The sequence below is a fragment of the Brassica napus genome, chromosome A8, assembly GCF_020379485.1.
Source record: "Brassica napus cultivar Da-Ae chromosome A8, Da-Ae, whole genome shotgun sequence".
Taxonomy (NCBI): Eukaryota; Viridiplantae; Streptophyta; class Magnoliopsida; order Brassicales; family Brassicaceae; genus Brassica; species Brassica napus.
The window spans coordinates 14,752,536-14,772,057 of NC_063441.1; the positions used below are offsets into that span (position 1 = coordinate 14,752,536).

The 19,522-nt window shown below is 37.3% G+C and overlaps 4 protein-coding genes and 1 pseudogene across 7 annotated transcripts; 2 read left to right on the forward strand and 3 right to left on the reverse strand.

Moving 5' to 3' along the window:
- LOC106424125 lies at positions 1-1,664 on the forward strand (annotated as a pseudogene).
- Positions 1,665-1,874: 210 nt separating this feature from the next.
- On the forward strand, positions 1,875-5,066 carry LOC106424124. The gene is made up of 2 exons (XM_022690608.2): positions 1,875-2,710; positions 2,794-5,066. Exon 2 carries the CDS (start codon positions 3,396-3,398, stop codon positions 5,064-5,066), a length of 1,671 nt encoding a protein of 556 aa, XP_022546329.2. The 5' UTR covers positions 1,875-2,710; positions 2,794-3,395.
- Positions 5,067-7,158: 2,092 nt separating this feature from the next.
- On the reverse strand, positions 7,159-10,889 carry LOC125577264. 2 transcript variants are annotated; one of them, XR_007315623.1, is made up of 10 exons: positions 10,291-10,889; positions 10,111-10,209; positions 9,580-10,029; positions 9,449-9,505; positions 9,298-9,378; positions 9,167-9,223; positions 8,858-9,075; positions 8,690-8,771; positions 8,171-8,557; positions 7,159-8,039 (listed from the first exon to the last, which is right to left on the reverse strand). XR_007315623.1 is itself a non-coding variant. In XM_048738533.1 (9 exons), the coding sequence occupies exons 1-9, from the start codon at positions 10,378-10,380 to the stop codon at positions 8,375-8,377; spliced, it is 1,317 nt and encodes a 438-aa protein (XP_048594490.1). In that variant the 5' UTR covers positions 10,381-10,889; the 3' UTR covers positions 7,159-8,374. The 2 variants fall into 2 exon arrangements, 1 of the variants encoding a protein (XP_048594490.1); XM_048738533.1 differs by having other exon boundaries at positions 7,159-8,557.
- LOC125576943 lies at positions 10,555-12,062 on the reverse strand. The gene is made up of 3 exons (XM_048737492.1): positions 11,187-12,062; positions 10,690-11,103; positions 10,555-10,593 (listed from the first exon to the last, which is right to left on the reverse strand). The coding sequence occupies exons 1-3, from the start codon at positions 12,060-12,062 to the stop codon at positions 10,555-10,557; spliced, it is 1,329 nt and encodes a 442-aa protein (XP_048593449.1).
- Positions 12,063-12,875: 813 nt separating this feature from the next.
- Positions 12,876-19,424, reverse strand: LOC106424123. Of its 3 annotated transcripts, XM_022690021.2 has the most exons (19): positions 17,915-19,424; positions 17,424-17,825; positions 17,183-17,323; positions 17,050-17,097; positions 16,904-16,972; positions 16,741-16,815; positions 16,576-16,644; positions 16,359-16,508; positions 16,197-16,268; positions 16,047-16,118; positions 15,846-15,980; positions 15,679-15,747; positions 15,499-15,585; positions 15,062-15,421; positions 14,550-14,978; positions 14,161-14,414; positions 13,992-14,073; positions 13,484-13,868; positions 12,876-13,387 (listed from the first exon to the last, which is right to left on the reverse strand). In XM_022690021.2, the coding sequence occupies exons 1-19, from the start codon at positions 18,764-18,766 to the stop codon at positions 13,122-13,124; spliced, it is 4,017 nt and encodes a 1,338-aa protein (XP_022545742.2). In that variant the 5' UTR covers positions 18,767-19,424; the 3' UTR covers positions 12,876-13,121. The 3 variants fall into 3 exon arrangements, with proteins under 3 accessions (XP_022545742.2, XP_022545743.2, XP_048594489.1); XM_022690022.2 differs by lacking the exons at positions 16,197-16,268; positions 16,359-16,508; positions 16,576-16,644; XM_048738532.1 differs by lacking the exons at positions 16,047-16,118; positions 16,197-16,268; positions 16,359-16,508.
- Between the last annotated feature and the right edge of the window lie 98 nt (positions 19,425-19,522).

Below are 19,522 nucleotides of genomic sequence, written 5' to 3' on the forward strand. Positions count from 1 at the left end.
ACCAAACACAAAGATATGTCTTCTTTCAAATTAAATATTCTTCTTCTCAGCTCTACTCGCGGCTGTGTTTTCAGCCTCAGCAGCTGACTTCAACAGCGACGTCAACGTAGCATGGGGAAACGGCCGTGGGAAGATACTCAACAACGGCCAGCTTCTTACTCTCACCTTAGACAAGTCCTCTGGTTCTGGTTTTCAATCCAAAGCAGAGTATTTGTTCGGAAAGATCGATATGCAGATTAAGCTCGTGCCCGGTAACTCGGCAGGAACAGTAACAACTTTCTACGTAAGTAACTTAACCTAGGAGTGTTTTAATGTGATTTGGATTGATAATCTTGATTGTTTGTCTATTTTTATAACTTGCAGCTGAAGTCAGAAGGATCGACTTGGGATGAGATTGATTTTGAGTTCTTGGGTAATATGAGTGGAGATCCTTATACTTTACATACTAATGTCTACACTCAAGGTAAAGGTGACAAAGAACAACAGTTCCACCTTTGGTTCGACCCAGCCGCAAACTTCCACACTTACTCAATCCTCTGGAACCCTCAAAGAATCATGTAAGTAAAAAATATCTCACATTTCTTGCTCCGCAAGTAACACTCAACAAAACCCTAACTAGGGTTTATTTATGTTTATCCGCAAATCCTAAACATAGCTAAGTAAAACATTGGCATTGCGTCTCCAAATTTTTTTAGATAATACTCTATCTGTTTCATAAAGAGTGCTAGATTTCTTTTTTTGTTGAAAAAATATCATTTTACAATTTCAATGTAATTTTATTCATTAAATCTATCTTTTTGTCCTTTTGGATATCCAATAGATTTTTATTTAAATCATTTTCATTTAACTAAACATACATTGAATAAGAATATATTAGTTTAATATACAATTTTCTTAATCTCAGTAAAAATGTCAAAGTGACACTTTACAAGAAAGGGATGTAGTATATATGAAGATAAGTCCTTAAATTGTTTCTTAAAAAATTACTAAAATTCTTAGTAATTTGTTTAAAGCTTACAGGGTTAACACTTTATTATTTAATGTGTTGTGTATATTTTCTTTGTTTTGCTTAGATGGACCGTCGATAATACACCGATTAGAGAGTTTAAGAACTCTGAGCCTCTCGGTGTTTTGTTTCCAAAGAGCAAGCCGATGAGGATGTACGCGAGTTTATGGAACGCAGATGATTGGGCAACGAGAGGCGGTCTGGTTAAAACGGATTGGTCCAAAGCTCCATTCGTGGCTTCTTACAGGCACATTAAATGTGATGGGTGTGTTCATGCTAACGGCCGGTCGTCTTGTAGCTCGACGAGACCAACCTCTAATTGGTACACTCAACAAATGGATTCGACGAGCCAAGCTAGGCTCAGATGGGTCCAGAAGAATTATATGATATACAATTATTGTACGGATAGTAAGAGGTTCCCTCAGGGAATCCCTCGGGAATGTGCAACAAGCGCATAGACTTTTAAATTGTTCTATATATATTCTCTATGTTCCTCTGCTTTCTTTGTATCCTATGTGAATGCTCTGTTACTTCTTTTGTTACTTGTGTTTGATTCTTTTGATTGTATATCGTTGTCCAATAAAGCAAAGGGTGTGTCTACATATGTAAGAGATGTTTGTGAAAAAAAATATGTTCTATGAAAATGATAGTTCTTTTATATAGATAAAAAAAGATGATTTGTGCGTCACTTATATTGTAAACAATATGAGAAACGTGTTAAATGCATCTCAAAATGCAATGGCTGGAAAAATGTCAATATAAAACTAATCAAATTTTGTTATTACTCCTTCCATTTTTAAGGATAAATTTTTAATACATAATTATGCTTATTCAATTACTATTATTTTATTTTGATGCTAAAAAATTAGGCATCATAGAAAAATATAAGAGAAAATGACACAAAGAACACTAAATGAAGTTTTCCTCCCCAAACTAGCACTCAGGATCAGAATTCACAAAAATAGGTTTCATTAAAGGGGCAATTTACCCTTATGCCCCCTTCTTTAACTAATTTAAAAAACAAATTTGAAATCAATTTGTCGCCGTCCTCGTTTCATCGCTTCTTCTTCTCGTCTCTCAGTCGTCGTCGTCGTCGTCTCTCCGTCGTCGTCTCCCCGTCCTTGTCGTCGTCGTCTCTCCGTCGTCGTCGTCGTCGTCGTCTCTCCGTCGTCGTCTTCGCCTCTCCGTTGATCCGTCGTCGTCGTCTCTCCGTTTATTTATCGTCGTCGTCGTTTCTCAATTGATCTGTCGTTTCTACGTCTATTCATCTCATTCTCTCTCTCGTGTGTCTGATTTGATTAAGGTTTGAATCATTTCATTTTGTTATACATTATCTAGGTTTTGTTATATATTATTCATTTGTTGATGATTTGAAGTTGATTTTGTAGAACAATGGAAGTTTTGTGCATCTGTGGACAATGGATCTCAAAAGAATCTCTCCAGTGGGAGTTTCTTGTTGATTTGAAGAGGAATGCATCAATCATTTCCATAGAAGAAGATCTACTGTATGAAGATTTGATGAAGATTGTCTCTGAAGATTTTAGTGTTAAAGAGGAAGAAATCAGTTTGAGTTATGGTTTTTCATTGGATATGAAATGTATTATTGAAAGTTTCCCCCCACTCTCGATAGGTAATACTCGTCAGCTCAGAACTTTCATTTCCAAGACTAGAGCATTTGATGGAACCTGTCGTTTGTGTGTTAAGGTTTGTATGATTTTTTCTTAGACTTTTCAGGATATGCTTCATAACCAAGTATTATGCCTTACAGAACTACTTGACTTATGCAGGTTAGTACTGATCCAGTTAGCTGTAACACTCAAGCTTCTGATACATTTGCTTCTACTGTTCCATTGAATGCCAATCCAGCGATTCTTTCTACTGTGCAGAGTGAAAAACAGGTACATTGTCCTTAATTCCCTTTTTCTGTTTGTGTTTGCATGATATGCTTCATAATCAAGTACTATGCCTTACAGAACTACTTGACTTTTGCAGAGTCTTCTATATGAAGGTGTTTCTACAGTTCCTCTGAATGCTCTTCCGGATTTTAGTACTGATTCAGCTAGCTGTAACATTCAAGCTTCTGATACATTTGCTTCTACTGTTCCATTGAATGCCAATCCAGTGATTCTTCCTACTGTGCAGAGTGAAAAACAGGTACATTGTCCCTAATTCCCTTTTTCTGTTTGTGTTTGCATGATATGCTTCATAATCAAGTATTATGCCTTACAGAACTACTTGACTTTTGCAGAGTTTTCTATATGAAGGTGTTTCTACAGTTCCTCTGAATGCTCTTCCGGATTTTAGCCCTGTCCATATTGGACTTTCACCAAACACGAGAGTAGCTGGCGATATTAAGGTGAATAGCTATTTTAAGACAAAGAGAGAGTTGATGTTGAGGATGAAGAAATGGGCTTTAGAGTGGAAGTTTGAGTACAAGACTGTCTCTTCTAACAAGTCAAGAGTGCTTTTGAGTTGTGTTGATGAAAATTGCACGTGGAGGATGCGTGCTATCAAGCTACCTGTTTCAGATTTTTTCGTTGTTAAAAAGTATGTTCATGAGCATACATGCGATACAACACACAGGAAAGCCAACCACAGACAAGCATCTGCAAAGTTGTTGGGTTCTTTGATTTCCAGCAATTATGGAGAAAAAAAGGAAGGTCTCAAACCGAAACAGATCATTGAACAGGTCAGGATGCTGCATGGTGTTCACATCAATTACAAACAAGCTTGGAGAGTGAGAGAAGAAGCTCAGATTTTGGTTAGAGGGACTCCTGAAGACAGCTATTACAATTTGTCTAGGTGGTTGTATAAAATCACAGAAACAAACCCTGGTTCCTTGACTTATCAACATGTTGATGCTGCAGGAAAGTTCAAGTATGCATTTGTGGCTTTTGGTCCATCGATAAGGGGATTTTCATTGATGAGGAGAGTTATTGCAGTAGATGGTACATTTCTGAAGGGAAAATTCAATGGGACTTTATTGGCAGCTTGTGCTCAAGATGGGAATTATCATCTATATCCTCTCGCCTTTGCAGTGGTTGACGCAGAAAACGGCGCCTCTTGGAAATGGTTCTTTAGAGGTTTGAGCCAGAAGATCCCGGACGCTTCGGATCTTGTTTTTGTATCAGACAGGGCTAACTCCATTTCTTCAGCGTTGGAGGATGTATATCCCTTATCTCACCATGGAATTTGCAGGATCCATCTGCTCCGCAACATCACTCCTACATATGCGAAGACTGGGTTGCTACCTCTGGTGGAAAGCGCTGCTGATGCCTATACGTGTCACGAGTTCTGGTTAATCTTCAAGGACATAAAGGATAAATGTCCTGAATTGGCTAAGTATCTGGAAGAGTCTGATTTTAGGAAGTGGGCACGAAGCTATGCGCCTGCGAACAGGTATAATATCATGACTACCAACATTGCAGAGTCTCTCAATTCTATGTTGAAGATGCCTCGTGAGTTGCCCATTATCTCTCTCCTTGAAACTATCAGATTGACGATGACCACTTGGTTTTTTGAGCGACGCGAAGCGGCTGCGAAACATAAGCACCTGGTTACTCCAAAAGTTGTTCAGAAATTGGTATCTAGGTTAGGGGCCGCAATGTTGTTGAATGTGTATCAAGTTGATCGAAGCGAGTTTGAGGTGAAGAATGAAACAATGAAGTTTGTTGTTGACTTGGAGAAGCGGCATTGCACATGTAATGTTTTCGACATTGACAAGATCCCCTGCATCCATGCCATCGCTGCTGCTAAGCATATCAAGAGAGATGAAAACCGTTTTGTTGATGCTTCTCACTTGACAGAAACGTGGGCTAAAGCTTATGCTGAAAGCATACATCCTGGTGGAGAGTTGTCAACGTCCACCTATCCAGAGAATATTGATGAACTGTCTTGCCCACCTCCAGCTACCAAAAAGAAAAGTGGACGCCCTCCTACAAAGAGAAAGAGATCCGTTGGCGAGTTTGGGGTTCCTGGATCTAAATCTCAGTCCCACAAGTGCAGCAGATGTGGCACAGGAGGGCACAACAAGATCACATGCCAGAGGCCTATAGGATGAAGTTCTACATTTTTACATTTTTATCGATTATTATTTGGATGTTTGGCTATTTGATGGTTACATGATATGCACAAGACCATATACATTTTTTCTTTTGGAACCCTATCCTGAATAAGTATGATTTCTTACAACTTTTGTAATATACAACATTATCTTTTGATCTCATTTCAATTTTTAGTTTAAACTTCTTTGCTAGAAAAAAACACAGTAATATTCAACTATTCTGGAATCCCATCCAACTTTTGTAACATCCAACTTTTGTAATATACAATGTATTATACTATAAATTGTATGGGTAAATTCAATTATGTGGAAGCAACTAACAGATGATTCTCCTCAGCCTAGCGGCTAAACCACGAAACCTATGATACCGAAACATTTGATCGACCCGGGTTCGACTCTCCTACGAGTAATGGGTGATTTTTTTTTTTTGTTCAAACATATATCTCAGGAATCACATTTGTCGCAATCGGAAGCCCATCCTGAACTATCAAAGATCTTTCCAATGTATTATACTATAAATTGTATGGGTAAATTCAATTATGTGGAAGCAACTAACAGATGATTCTCCTCAGCCTAGCGGCTAAACCACGAAACCTATGATACCGAAACATTTGATCGACCCGGGTTCGACTCTCCTACGAGTAATGGGTGATTTTTTTTTTTTTTGTTCAAACATATATCTCAGGAATCACATTTGTCGCAATCGGAAGCCCATCCTGAACTATCAAAGATCTTTCCAATGTATTATACTATAAATTGTATGGGTAAATTCAATTATGTGGAAGCAACTAACAGATGATTCTCCTCAGCCTAGCGGCTAAACCACGAAACCTATGATACCGAAACATTTGATCGACCCGGGTTCGACTCTCCTACGAGTAATGGGTGATTTTTTTTTTTTTGTTCAAACATATATCTCAGGAATCACATTTGTCGCAATCGGAAGCCCATCCTGAACTATCAAAGATCTTTCCAATGTATTATACTATAAATTGTATGGGTAAATTCAATTATGTGGAAGCAACTAACAGATGATTCTCCTCAGCCTAGCGGCTAAACCACGAAACCTATGATACCGAAACATTTGATCGACCCGGGTTCGACTCTCCTACGAGTAATGGGTGATTTTTTTTTTTTTGTTCAAACATATATCTCAGGAATCGAAGAGTCTCTTCCAAACGACATCATGTAACTCAGTAACCGAAGAGTTTCTTTTCGTCAAGATTGGGTGTTATATGATTGGTTATTTCAGTAACTGACTTCAATAATCGAAGAGTTCCACAATAATCAAGAGTTTATTTTAACTGACTTCAATAATCGAAGAGTTCCTTTTTGTTCTATAAATATAAGGGACGATATCAGACCTTTTATTCACTCACTTCATTTCGCTTGATATATCCTTTTGCAATACAAGTTAGTTTTCGATTTTTCTCATTTTCCATTCAATTCATGAACTTTTTTCTATTTCTATTTTATCGTAACATCTTAGTTTCGATTTTGTTGCAGGACAAAGTTTCAATGGAAGGAAGTTCAAAGAAGATGATGAAGCGTCCCATAGAGGAGGTTTACGGATGTGATGCCGCCGAAGGTTTCAAGAAGGGGAAGAAGGAAACTGTGGAACATTACAGGGCTCTTCTTCGTTTGTCCAACGAATACAGGCTATCTGAGAATGATTGGAATCTTGCATCCAGCAAAGCAAATTCAATTGCTGTCCAAATCGAGTTGCTTGAAGATATTATCAAAGCTGATGGAAAATTTGATTTAACTGCTGAGTTGGAGAAACTCAAAGAAGAGCACTCGGAAGCGGAAGGAATGCTTGCTGATGTGAAGGTCAAAGTCCCTGATTGGGATAAACTTGGCGAAAGTTGGCTCCATCATGAGTAATTTCATGTTATCGTCTTCTCTTTTTATGTTTTTAAGGACCACATTATGTTTGATTTTCAGTTTTTATTTTAAATGAATAAGCACTTTTGTTTCTCTTGTGTTGTTTCTTCAATTAACAACCTAAATAAAAAACTTGTTCAATGTTTTTCACTATTTTGTAATGGTTTGGCCTAGTGTTCTTATAACTTGGTTATCTGATTTGCTTATTTGTTTTTGGAAAGCCATCCTGAATACATAAAATGATATCCAGATTATATAAATCTATCGTCTGTGAATAAATGAGTTCACATTTACTCTGTTATCGAATATCCAACGTAGCCTAGTGGCAAGCCCTTCTACTCTTAGTGTACCCTTATCACACAATAAGCCGTGTTCGATTCCCGTTGTGTATATTTTCACTTTTTTCTGTTTTTAATTAAATATTCAAAAGTTACAAGTTATTATCGTTTTATTATATCTTTTGGCAAGTATAACACCCTTGGCACAGCGGCTGCACACTTTGATTCATCTTTCGAGAGTTCACGAGTTCAATCAACATCGGATCACTTTCTTTTTCATTTTTTTTGTAAACTTTAAAGGAATATGCTAGGCTTTGGTGCATTTTGCTTTCTCACTCTTTTTCTGGAAACCCATCCTAAAAGTACCATAAGCATTTGACAATTCATCAATACATCCTAAAAATTTTTCAATAACAATCTAAATGAAAAAAACGTTAGGGATAATTCATTACAAACTTAAACTTAAACGTTAGGGATAATTAATATCAAAGTAGAAAAACAGTGTAGAAAACAGAACAAATATGACATTTTCACTTCCTTTGACCTTCCTGGAAATCTTTATCCATAAACTGGTCGAAGATCTCACAACATAGCTTGCTTCGTAAGTCCATCGCAGTTTCATCATTTATATTAGCCATGCTCTTCAATCCCAGTGACCTGCATTCCAGCATCTTCACAACAAAAATACCACAGTTGTATGGAAATTTTGTCTTTGGAAGCCCTTCTGCAAACTTAACTTCAAATGGACTGATATCTTCGAAATTAACCTCTTCACCAAGAAGTTCCATCTTTATGGCACTAATCAACACTGTCATAAATACCCAAAATTATACAATAAATCAATCACCAACAGACAACAAAATGAATATGTAAAAATGCATCACAATCACAAGCAGCAAGTGACAAACTTTTATTTTCTAAATTAGCTAATATTTTTACCTGCCAGTTCTTGGATTTGATTAAGAGCACGTTTGATATTTGCTTTTGGAAGACCACAATGGAAGAGTGTGATTGTGTTGTCCATCAATTGTATCTCCACCCCAATATAGTGACAGCTCAACTTATCTTCAATGACACCATATATAACATCAACATCTTCCAGCCATACCTTCTTTGGATGTATTAAACCTTTCACAAGTTCGCCTACACAGCCCTCCAATAACTTTTTTTTTTCTTATGTGGCTTCCTGACAGATTCATAAGCGTACCCAACCACTTCTAAGAATTTGACTGGTACAAAGCATGCTGCTGGAAGATTGTTGTTGCGGAACCAAGCACCTTGCTCAACCCTCTTACAATTTAGCATTTCAAATGCAACATTTATGTGCTGCCAATGTAACAATATAGTTAGAAACTTCATATAGAACTGCTATAACATGGACATCTAGCATAGCTCAACTCAACCTCTTCCTAAACATATGACACAATCAAATAGAAGACAGAACAGAGTGTTGATTACCTCTTTGTTGAGATTGTTTTCTGCATCGTCCATTTTTTGAAAGAACTCTTTTTCAATTTCTTTTCCATTGATATAAAACGGTCTGTAGTTGATAAAATTAACTAGTATCAATCGAAACTTTTACAAAATAAATTAGGAATATTTATGCGAGGACAAAAAGTTGCTTACACACGATATATGCCCCGTAGATCCATCCAGTGTGCAAGCCTTGAAAACCGAGGAAATTCAGGTGTCACAAATGGATCAATTGGAAGGATTACCTCAGGTGTTACAGGTATAGGAGGGTTTCTAGGTCGTATTGGCCTCTTCTCTTCTCGCTGTAGAAAAGGAAGCAAATCTACTGGCTGAGCATTTGCTTTCTTCTTCTTACCAACATGTGGCTTCCCCTTTAATTAAAAATAAAGACAAAAATTCAGGATCGTTTTTATCTTTATACTTGAATGCCTTCCTAATATGAAGTAAAAATATTTTTTATACCTTTTTTGCATGATCGTCTTGACTTGGTTTCACACTCTTACCCTGCTTTACTTCCATCTGTGAAACAAAACCGATATATCAAACTATTGACCTGAACTTCAATTCAAGTGGATCTTATTCATTTTTATTACCTCTTTTGCCATTTTCCCAACACCATCTTCTGATGGACCAGCTGCTTCATTTTTCTTACAAGCGACAGCCTTCGCCTTCCCCTTTTTGAATGACAAAAATTCAGATACATTTATATCTTAATTCCTAGTATGATGTATAAATATTTCATACCTTTTTATCACCATCTCCTTCACTTGGATTCACACTCTGCGTCTGCTCTTCTTCCATCTGAAAATCAATACCGAGATATTAAACAAATGACATTATTTTTCAATTCAAGTGATCCAAGGCATTTGTTTTACCTTTTTTGTCATCTCCCAAACACCATCTACCCATTTTCTTGGTTTTCGCATCTCAGAATGGTGGAAGTAAATTTGTTCTTTAGAATTGTTCAAAGAGACAAAACACGAGCCATCAAACAAAATGACTTTAACTTTTCCAGCGCACCAGGCACCATTGTCGAACGCCTCCACGTCCTGCATTAGCTCATAACTTTTCTTCGCTCCAGATCTCTCAGGTGGTGGTTGAGGACGTATTCTGTCAATTGATACACGTGTCTCAACACTCCTTTTCCTCTTCTTTTCGTCCAGAGACGGGACGAAGTACTCAACTTTCACCATCTCAACCCCATCAACCAAATATGTTGCCAACACATTTCCTGGATACCATTTATGACAAGTATTGTCATCTTGTGATGAAATCTCCACATTTGCTCCGATCTCAAAGGGATTTTGAACTCTGCTTTCTACATCCTGTGATGGTTTAGATTCAAGGATATCCAGTCATTTTGATAGTTGCTGAGTATTTATTAAAGGTTTTAATGAAAGTAATACCTTATTTTGCTCTGTTAAAAGATTTCTGCGAGCTCGGGTATTTGGCTGTGTGTCGGAAATGTTTGGTGAAATGATCTCATTCATAAGCTCGTGAGTCTCCTGAATTCAGGAATGGTTGAATGAACACGTACAAGGGCTTCCAAAAATTACTTGAAAAGTCCAATTTTTTAAAGAAGGTACCTGCTGCGTCTGAATTGGAGTAAGGACTGGAGTCTCAATATTCTGTTGAGCTATTGGAGAACCAGGTGTCTCTTTCGTGATCTCATTCATAGGCTCTCGTGTATCCTGATGTCAGGAATGGGATTATGAACACGTACCAAATTCATAATTTTATAAATACCAACAGTTTTCAAAATTATACTTGCCTCATTGTTAAGTTGTTCATCTGCTTGATCTGCATTGGCTTCACCTTGTCTGGAAGCCGTCTCATGAAATGGAGTTGTGTCAGTCTGTGCAAGTACAACAAAAATTAGGAAGGCAAGCCTAAATATGTATAACATCTTCCAAAATTACTTGACAACTCAAAACTGAATCAAGAACTAGATAAACATTAATTTTAATTTCCGAAAAAAAAGTTACCTCATTGTTTGGAGTTTCATATGAAGTAACTCTTTGTAGTTTCTCTAGGTTTGTCACACGTTCTTTAATCTGTTTCCTGTCTTTTTCAATCAAACACAAACGATCGTTCATGATCCTTAAATTATCTCCCACCATCTCGCTGATTCTGTTGATCTTTGATTCCAAAGACTCCTCCTGATACGAAGTAGAAGCTTGACTCATCCCTCCATTCCCAAACAGTAAAGATGCTCTTCTTATTTCTTCATTAGCACCGTATAGGTCTACTGACATGTTTCGCCAATCTCTAATTTTAAACTTATAACCTCTCTTGGATAAATCGGCCATGTCATCCAGATCTTTATTAGCTTCGTCTCCCATGCAAACATCATCTTCTGGATCATTAGAAATAGGAGGTAGGATGCATGTGACCTTAAGCTGAAACCATAAAAATAATTAGCTTTTAAATGGAGAATCATAAGGCAAAACAGAAACAAGAAAAAAATAATGTAAAAACTTACATGATCTTTGATTTCAATTAGGAGAACATCTATCAGCTGTGGAGAAGCTATTTGAAGGTACTTCTCACACAAAAATATTGGGGTAGACGGTTGAACGCTCAGAATAGGAACAACTTGACTGAATGCATACTGTAGCAAAGGTACTGACTCAAGTATCCATATAAGAAATGCCATAGGGAACCCTTGCAAATCATAATTGTTTTTGTCGAGGCTTTTGTCGACAGCTCTCTGAAGTGATTTTAACAGCAAATTATAAGCTGTTCTCCCCCATGGGTATGTCATCAAGACATCCATATCCTGCGCTATTTTCACATAATCCAAAGTAAAAGTTGTGCCACCGTCGAGAAGGCTCTTCTGTAGTAGTATGCTCTCAATCAGGAGGAGCATTGCAAGGCAGAATCTCTCATCAGAAGCATCTTCTCTTGTGTTTCTGAGCTGCTTCTCCACGTCCTTTACTGTATGAGTACGCCCTTTTAGGAAGTCCCACTTAAATTTCTCGGTTCCCTCTCGTGGTTCTCTTGCTTCACCACTACATTTCAAACCAGTCACCATGTGGAATTCTCTTATAGAGAACCTCATTGGCTGAGCACCAAAATGGAACCATGCTTCGTGTCTCTTCACTGTCTTGATGCTTTTGGTGAGAACTGCGTGCACTATCTTAGCTGATAATTTCAAAGACCTCTCTCCAAGCTTGATCACCGGTCCCAAAAACGTCCCTCTTATTCTGTTGAACTCATCATTTCCTAGAATTTCCTTAACAGTTTTGATATAAGCAACTATCGAGTGTTGGTTTATCGATATCGTCTTCTCTGGCTCTGATCCAATCGGATACCTCAGCTCAGGCAGTGCTAGTCTTAATGGTAATGGATCTCCCATCTTGTTTCTATCCTGCGTAAACAAGAAAAATTTTATTTGTCTAAATTAATTAAAATCCAATTTTCAGGAAGGGTTTCCTGAAAAAAATACAAATCCTTCCCGAAGTCTATACACATGCTTTCACATGAACTAGAATTCTACGAATCATATTAGGTTAAAACGAGCAAGTCTATACACAAGCAAAAACCAGGAGACCAATCTCTCAGAAAGAAAACACACATAAGGTTGAATCTGCAACATACCTTCAAGAGATAGAGCTCTAGAAATGGTTTTTCTCGGAGAATAGAGAGAGCTCGCGTAAAAGATCGAGAGAGAGAGAGTTCTGGAGATGGGTTTTCGTCGGAGATCGAGAGATATGGAGATGAGAGAGAGATTCGAGAGGCGGAGACGAGTGAGATTCGAGAAGTTTGAAACGGCGAGAGTGTTGAGACGGCAAGAGTTTTGTTTTTTTTCAATCGAAATGTATTGTTTTGGAAACCTATCCTATATTAATTGGGTTAAGTATGCTTATGTAATATTCTTTAACAGATGATTCTCCTCAGACCAGCGGTTAAACCAAGGCTTTTTATAACTCAAAAGTCTCTCTATCCCCGGGTTCGATATGTGGTGGATTCAAAATCTATTTTAATTCTTTTTTGTGTTACAGTTTGGAGTTAAATAAAATTAAATGTAATCCATAACAGATGATTCTTCTTGGCCTAGTGGCTAAACTCCCACACTATCCAAATACGCAGACTCTCTCCCTCTGGGTTCGATCCTTTGTGGTTCTAAATTTTTGTTGTCTGTAAACATCACAATTTTAAGCTTACCATATACATGTCCAATCCTTAGTATATAATCTCATTTCATTCTTTTTTACATTTGAAACACTTAACTTTTTTTCTGGAAACCCATCCAGAAACAATATTTTAACCTTCCAAGATATATGATACCCAAATAAAATACTTGATATCCTTCCAATCTTTCTTATGTAACCAGACGCCAACAACATAACAAAATAAACAGTCATAACTAAAACCGAGTCTTAACTAAAACAAAAAATGTTTTCATGCATCATTCTCATTTCCCAAAGCTCTCATCCACAAATTGGTTGAAGATCTCACAAGACAAGGTTCTCCTTAGCTCCAATGCATTGTCATCATTAATCTTTGTCATGTCTCCTATCTTCAATGACTGGCACTCCAGAATCTTGACAAGAAATATCCCACAGTTGAAAGGATGTTTTGTCTTGGGTAAACCTTGTGCCTGCTCAATCTCAAATGGAATCATCTTCACCTTATCTACCTCATCACCAGAAGATTCCACCAGCAGATTAGAAATCAACACTGTCATATTTAAAAATCAATATCAAGATAGAATCAGTTGAATATTTCAAACCAAGAAACAGATGAATACATCAAATACAGATTGTTTATACATACCTGCCAACTTTTTCACTTGAGGAATATCAATGCTGTTGCTTTCCTTTTGAAAACAATCATATACTGTGATTCTTTTCTTCTTCAAATGAATTTCCATCCCAATCCAGACATTGCTTTTTTTTCCAAGAGTAATCCCATACACAACATCAACATCTTCTCCCCATGTCTTCTCTGGATATACCTTCCCTCTCACAGTATCTTTAAATAAATCGTTGAAAATCTTTTTACCTTTGACCTTTTCTTTCTTGTAAGCCAAATCATCAGAGAGCAAGCAATGCAAGAACTCCATAGGTAGGAAGCACGCCTTTGGAATCTTGTAGTTGTGGAACCAAGCAGCATTCTCATTTCTTCTGCAATTTAGCATTGCAAAGGCTCCATCAATGTGCTGCAAAAAAAAAGGCAAACATTATCTAATTTGTTACTATATAATTTCCTGAAACTAAACAAATCCTTCCTGAATTTTTTTTTAAAAAAAAGCTCAAGGCAAGAACATATGTAAACAAATTACCTCTTTCTTAAGGTCCTTTTTTGCATTTTCCATGCTTTGAAAGAAAGATTTCCTTATCTTATTATCATTGATTGATAGGGACCTGCAGTCGATTAAAGATTCAAAGGAATTACCAAACCTCTTATACATAAATATAAGAATATATAGACAAGGACAGAAACATGCTTACGTTTCATGCATGCCGGGCTTTAATGTCATCCAATTTTGAAGCCTTGAAAGCTTATGTTCCGCAGGAGTTGAAAACGGATCAACTGCAGGTATAATCTCAGGTATTACAGTTAAAGCCGGATTTCTGTCAGACTTGAATGGAGTTTTTGTGTCTCTAGATCGTTTAGGCACCCTCTCGCTCCTTCTTAGGAAAACATTATCCATTCCTGAATTTTGTGATGAGGCAGCAGCTTTCCTTTTCTTATCAGGCTTCACCTTTAATCAAACAATAGACACCAAGCAAAATATTATCAAATTTGTTGCAATCGGAATTTCTGGAAACCATTCCTGAAACTAAAATGTATGTATATCAAACAATTCACGTGAAGTATAATTCTAGTTATGATTTACCTTATCTGCCATCTTCCAGACTCCATCTTTCCATTCTCTATGAATTCGCAAATCTGAATGTTTGAATAGAATAGTTTCCATAGAAGTATAGAGACACACCGAGTATGTGTTATCACCAAGTACCATGCTAATTTGTCCGCTGCTCCAGCCATTGTTGTAGAAGGCTTCTACCTTATCCATCATCTCAAAGGATTTTTGGTCACTAGTTGGTGTTGCAGGACGTATTTTGTCAGCCGTGATAGTATCCTGAAGTTTCTGAAGTCTATGTTGGTCTGTGAAGAGTGTCGTGTACTCAACTGTCAGCTCCTCTAGTCCTTCACACAGTTTAAGATCAACAACCTTTCCTGGATACCATATTTCGTCATCAGTAGACAAAATTTCAACCTCTGCGCCTATTTGAAAGTGAGCTAGAAGCCTGCTTACTTCAACCTATTAAAAATGAAGATTCAGTAACATCAGCGGTTTTAAATTGTTAGAATAATAATTAAAGATCAAATATACTCGATGCATACCTCGTTTTTTTCTGAAAAATCTATAGCACTTGTCTGAAGATGCTCTGTTTGCTGAGTAATAGGCGGCATCTTCGAAACATATGTGGAAACTAGCTCAGTAGTAGGTTCTGTAGTATCCTTGAGATTTTCTTCTGCTTGATTCTGCTCTGATGGTGTCTCATCGGATTGATCTCCCTCACTTGTCTGAAGGTGCTGTGTTTGCGGAGTAAGAGGCTGTGTCTTCGAAACATCTGTGGAAACTAGCTCAGTAGTAGGTTCTGTAGTATCCTTGAGATATTCTTCCGCTTGATTCTTTCTGCTTGATTGTGAATGCTCTCCTTCACTTGTAGAAAAATATTGGGTCGCAGTTTCTGTCTCACTCTATAAGACAAAAGTAAATGGTAAGAGTTAGTTGAATAGAAAAATATTACCTAAACATTTTAAATATTTCTTCTTACCAAAGCATTCTTATTTTCTTCAATAACTAGTGCAATTAGTGAAGACAATGGAGAGGAAGGTCTGTAATGCACAGCATGTGTATCCTCCTGTAATAACAGTAAAATAAAAGAGGTAGTTATGAAGAAGTTTCTACAATTTAAAATTCAAGTTGTACTTATGAAAGACATTTCTATGCTTACCTTTTTATTGTTTGCTGAAATGATCTCAGTCAATGGCTGTGTAGCCTCATACGTTTCCTCTGTTACCGTCTGCAAAAAAAACAAAAAAAAGTCAGGTAGGGGATCAAAAACACGTACAAAAGCTTTCAAACATTACTTGAAATCTCCAAGATTTTTTGAACATTTACCTGCTGTTTCTGAATTGGAGTAAAAACTTGAGCCTCAATACTCTTTGGAGATATTGGAGAAGAAGGTGTCTCATTCATTTCCAGTGTTTCTTTTTGCAAAACTTGAGTCTGAGCAGCAGGTGACTCAATCACAATCTGCAAAAAATATCAGGAAAGGCCATCATGAATACATTCAATTATAATTTCTAGAGTAAATATTACCTCATCATCTGGTTTTCCTTCTCCTTGATTAGTTTTGGGTGGCGTTTCATCAGTAGAGGTTTGTGTTTCCCTCTGCCAAAAATTAGAAAGGTCTATATATGTAAATCACCCAAAACTAATTGTAAACTCCAACTGTCATTGAGCATATACCTCTTTTGTCAGATTAGGAGTAAAAACTTGAGTATCAAGGGCAGGCGTGTCATCCGATGGCTCTCTCTCAATCTGTAAAAATTATCACGAAGTCAATCCAGAGTACGTTCTAAAGCTTCCAAACATTAACTTAAAAATCCAAGATTTTTTTTGACCATGTACCTGCTGAGTCTGACTTGGAGTATAAACGGGAGTTTCAATACTCTTTGGAGCTATTGGAGAAGAAGGTGTCTCATTCATTTCTACTGTTTCTTTCTGCAAAACTTGACTCTGACTAGCAGGTGACTCACTTGTTAATTTCTCTCTCACAATCTGCAAAAAAATATCAGGAATGGCCATCATGAATACATTCAACTATAATTTCTAGAATAAATATTACCTCATCATCTGGTTTTCCATCTTGATTAGGATTGGATGGCCTCTCACCGGTAGACGTTTCTGTTTCTTTCTGTCAAAAATCAGAAAAGCCTTTATATGTAAAAAAAAATCACCCAAAACTAATTTGTAAACTCCAACTGTGAAAACAATATCATTGAGCATATACCTCTTTTGTCAGATTAGGAGAGAATACTTGAGTATCAAGGGCAGGAGTTTCATCATCTGATTCATTCATTGTGTCCTGCAAAAATCAAGAATGCATTCTAGAATATGTACAAAAGCTTCCAAATATTACTTCAAAACTCAACAATATTTTATTGGTTACATACCTCATTTGTCAAATTAGGCTGTTGAGACATTGGAGATAAAGGCGTCTCACTCGATGATTGCGTGTAATCCTGCAAAAATCAGGAAGGCATTCAGGATTTTGTACAAGAATTTCCAAATATTTTCTTAAAAATTTTTGAGCATATACCTCATTTTGTTGAGACTTTGGAGATGCAGCTGATTCAATCATTGTCTCCTGCAAAAATCAGGAATGCATTCAAGAAGTACAAAAGCTTTCCAAATATTACTTCAAAACTCAACAATATTTATTGGTTACATACCTCATGTGTCAAATTAGGCTGTTGAGACATTGGAGATAAAGGTGTCTCACTCGATGGTTGCGTGTGAGACATTGGAGATAAAGGTGTCCCACTGGATGGTTGCGTGTGAGACATTGGAGATAAAGGTGTCCCACTGGATCGCTGTTTGTCAAATATTAGGAAGGCATTCAAGAATATGTACAAGATCTTCCAAAAAATACTTGAAAATGCAAATGTAAAAGAAGATGTTTTGAGAATTTACCTTTTGTGTCACGTTAGTGGGAAAAACATTGCTGTTTCCTTCCAACTCTGACACACGAGCTCTAAGATGTATGTTTTCTTCTTCCAGTAATGACATTCGATCCTTCATGCTCTTCAGATTCTCCTCCATTACCGTGATGATCCTGTTCACTTTTTCATTTACTGAATCCTCATCAATCGGAGTAGAAGCTTGGCCAGTCTCCTTATTTGCCATCATTTGAATAAGAGCATCCAATGTGTCAAATGTGTCTACACACCTATTTTCCCAGTCATCGGCTGTAATCTTGTACCCTTTCTTTGTTACATCTTTCACTGTTTCCAACTCGTCACTATATTTGTCTTCAATGGAGATATCATCTTCTGGATCATGAGGAATAGAAGGTAGTATGCAATGGACCTTCAGCTGAGAATATTTCAAAAAAAGACCAATGAGAAACATATTAAAAAGAAGAAGCCAAATAAACTGAGAAACATATACTTGGAAAAGCTTACCTTTGTATCAGCTTCAACCTGTAAAACCCTATCAAGTGATGGATTCTCTATCTCAGTGTATTTTTCACACAAGTAAGTCGGCCCAGGAACCTCAACTGTTGGTACACACTTACTGAACTTATTCCTTAGCAAAGGAATCGACTCTAGTATCCAAAGAAGGAATACTAGAGGATAACCTTGCAACTCAAATTTGGATTTATTCTCCAAATGATTCGCGACAGCGTTTTGAATTGACTTCAGGAGCACAATGTAAGCCTCTTTTCCCCATGGATATGTCATATCCTGTGCATTTTTCGCATATTCCAAAGGAAAACTCCCTCCTTTGCTCTTCCGCAATAATATGCTCTCTACCAGGATGAGCATTGCGAGGCATATTCTCTCCTCAGAAGCATCTTCTCTTGTGTTTCTGAGCTGGTCCACCACGTCACTTAACTTATGACTACGCCCCTTTAGCAATTCCCAATTAAATCTCTCGGTTTCCCTTCGTGGTCCTTCTAATGCACCACTACATTTCAAGCCTGTCATCATATGAAATTCTCTTATAGAGAACCTCATTGGCTGCGCACCGAAATGGAACCAGGCTTCATTCTCCTTGACAGAAACGATGCTTCTAGTGAGAATGGCGTAGACTATCTTTGCTGATAACTTCAATCCTCTCTCACTGAGCTTCATTACAGGTCCCAGAAATGATCCTCGGACTCTTATCATCTCATCTGGTTTTAGGATGCTTTTGACAATAGAGATATAATCTGAACCAGAGTATTGGTTGATTGCTGACTTTTCTTTTGGCTGTGAACCAATAGGATACTTCAGCTCTGGCAGTGCTAGTTTTAGAGGTACTGAATCTCCCATCTTGTTTCTATCCTGCGTAAACAAGGAAAAAAAAAATTTCAAACTTTTCTGGAAGGCTTTCCTGAAATAACACAAATACAAAACAACACAAAAGTCTTCATTTGCTTCGCTTGTTAATAAGAACGAGTAACACACAAATCAAAATCAAAACGCAAGCTTCCCAAATTTTAATTCAAAAACCCTAATTTTAAAAAGTTACCGATTTTGAGAGTAGAGAGTGTGACGCTGATGATTAGATAGCCGGAGAAGATGATTATCGAGCCGGAGAAGATGATTAGCGAGCCGGAGAAGACGATTAGCGAGCCGGAGAAGATGATTCCCGAGCCGGAGACTTCGATTCCCGAGTCGGAGAAGATGATTCCCGAGCCGGAGACGACGATTCCCGAGTCGGAGAAGATGATTCCCGAGCCGGAGACGACGATTCCCGAGTCGGAGACGACAGTGCCGGTGAGGGTTTGAAGATTCCCGAGAGGAGACGACACGATTCGCGATCGAATGAAATGAAATGTTTTTTTTTTCTATTCTTATAACAAAGGGTATAAAGGTAAATTACCCCTTTAATGAAACCTGTTTTTGTGACTTCTGATCCTGAGTGCTAGTTTGGGGAGGAAAACTTCAAAAGGTGCTATTATTGACAATTGCCCAAAATATAATGTGCTACTAACATGTGTAAAAACATGAAAAACTACATATTCGAAACGGAAATAGTAAAGAATTCATCAAAACTTACAAATAATTACATCAATATTGATCTTT

Bases quoted from the DNA above. Each gene is read 5' to 3' on its own strand.
- LOC106424124 (XM_022690608.2), top strand. From the start codon at position 3,396: ATGTTGAGGATGAAGAAATGGGCTTTAGAGTGGAAGTTTGAGTACAAG.
- LOC106424123 (XM_022690021.2), bottom strand. From the start codon at position 18,766: ATGGGAGATTCAGTACCTCTAAAACTAGCACTGCCAGAGCTGAAGTAT. The intron at 15,981-16,046 runs GTAATATTTACT...TATTTTTTGCAG, and splicing joins AAGGAAAACCAGATGATGAG to ATTGTGATTGAGTCACCTGC. The intron at 14,074-14,160 runs GTAAGCATGTTT...AATCGACTGCAG, and splicing joins AAGCCCGGCATGCATGAAAC to GTCCCTATCAATCAATGATA.
- LOC125577264 (XM_048738533.1), bottom strand. From the start codon at position 10,380: ATGAATGAGATCACGAAAGAGACACCTGGTTCTCCAATAGCTCAACAG. The intron at 10,210-10,290 runs GTACCTTCTTTA...TCCTGAATTCAG, and splicing joins CTCCAATTCAGACGCAGCAG to GAGACTCACGAGCTTATGAA. The intron at 9,506-9,579 runs GTAAAACAAATG...ATTGATTTTCAG, and splicing joins TTTGGGAGATGACAAAAAAG to ATGGAAGAAGAGCAGACGCA.
- LOC125576943 (XM_048737492.1), bottom strand. From the start codon at position 12,062: ATGGGAGATCCATTACCATTAAGACTAGCACTGCCTGAGCTGAGGTAT. The intron at 11,104-11,186 runs GTAAGTTTTTAC...TTATGGTTTCAG, and splicing joins TAATTGAAATCAAAGATCAT to CTTAAGGTCACATGCATCCT. The intron at 10,594-10,689 runs GTAACTTTTTTT...ATACATATTTAG, and splicing joins ATGAAACTCCAAACAATGAG to GCTTGCCTTCCTAATTTTTG.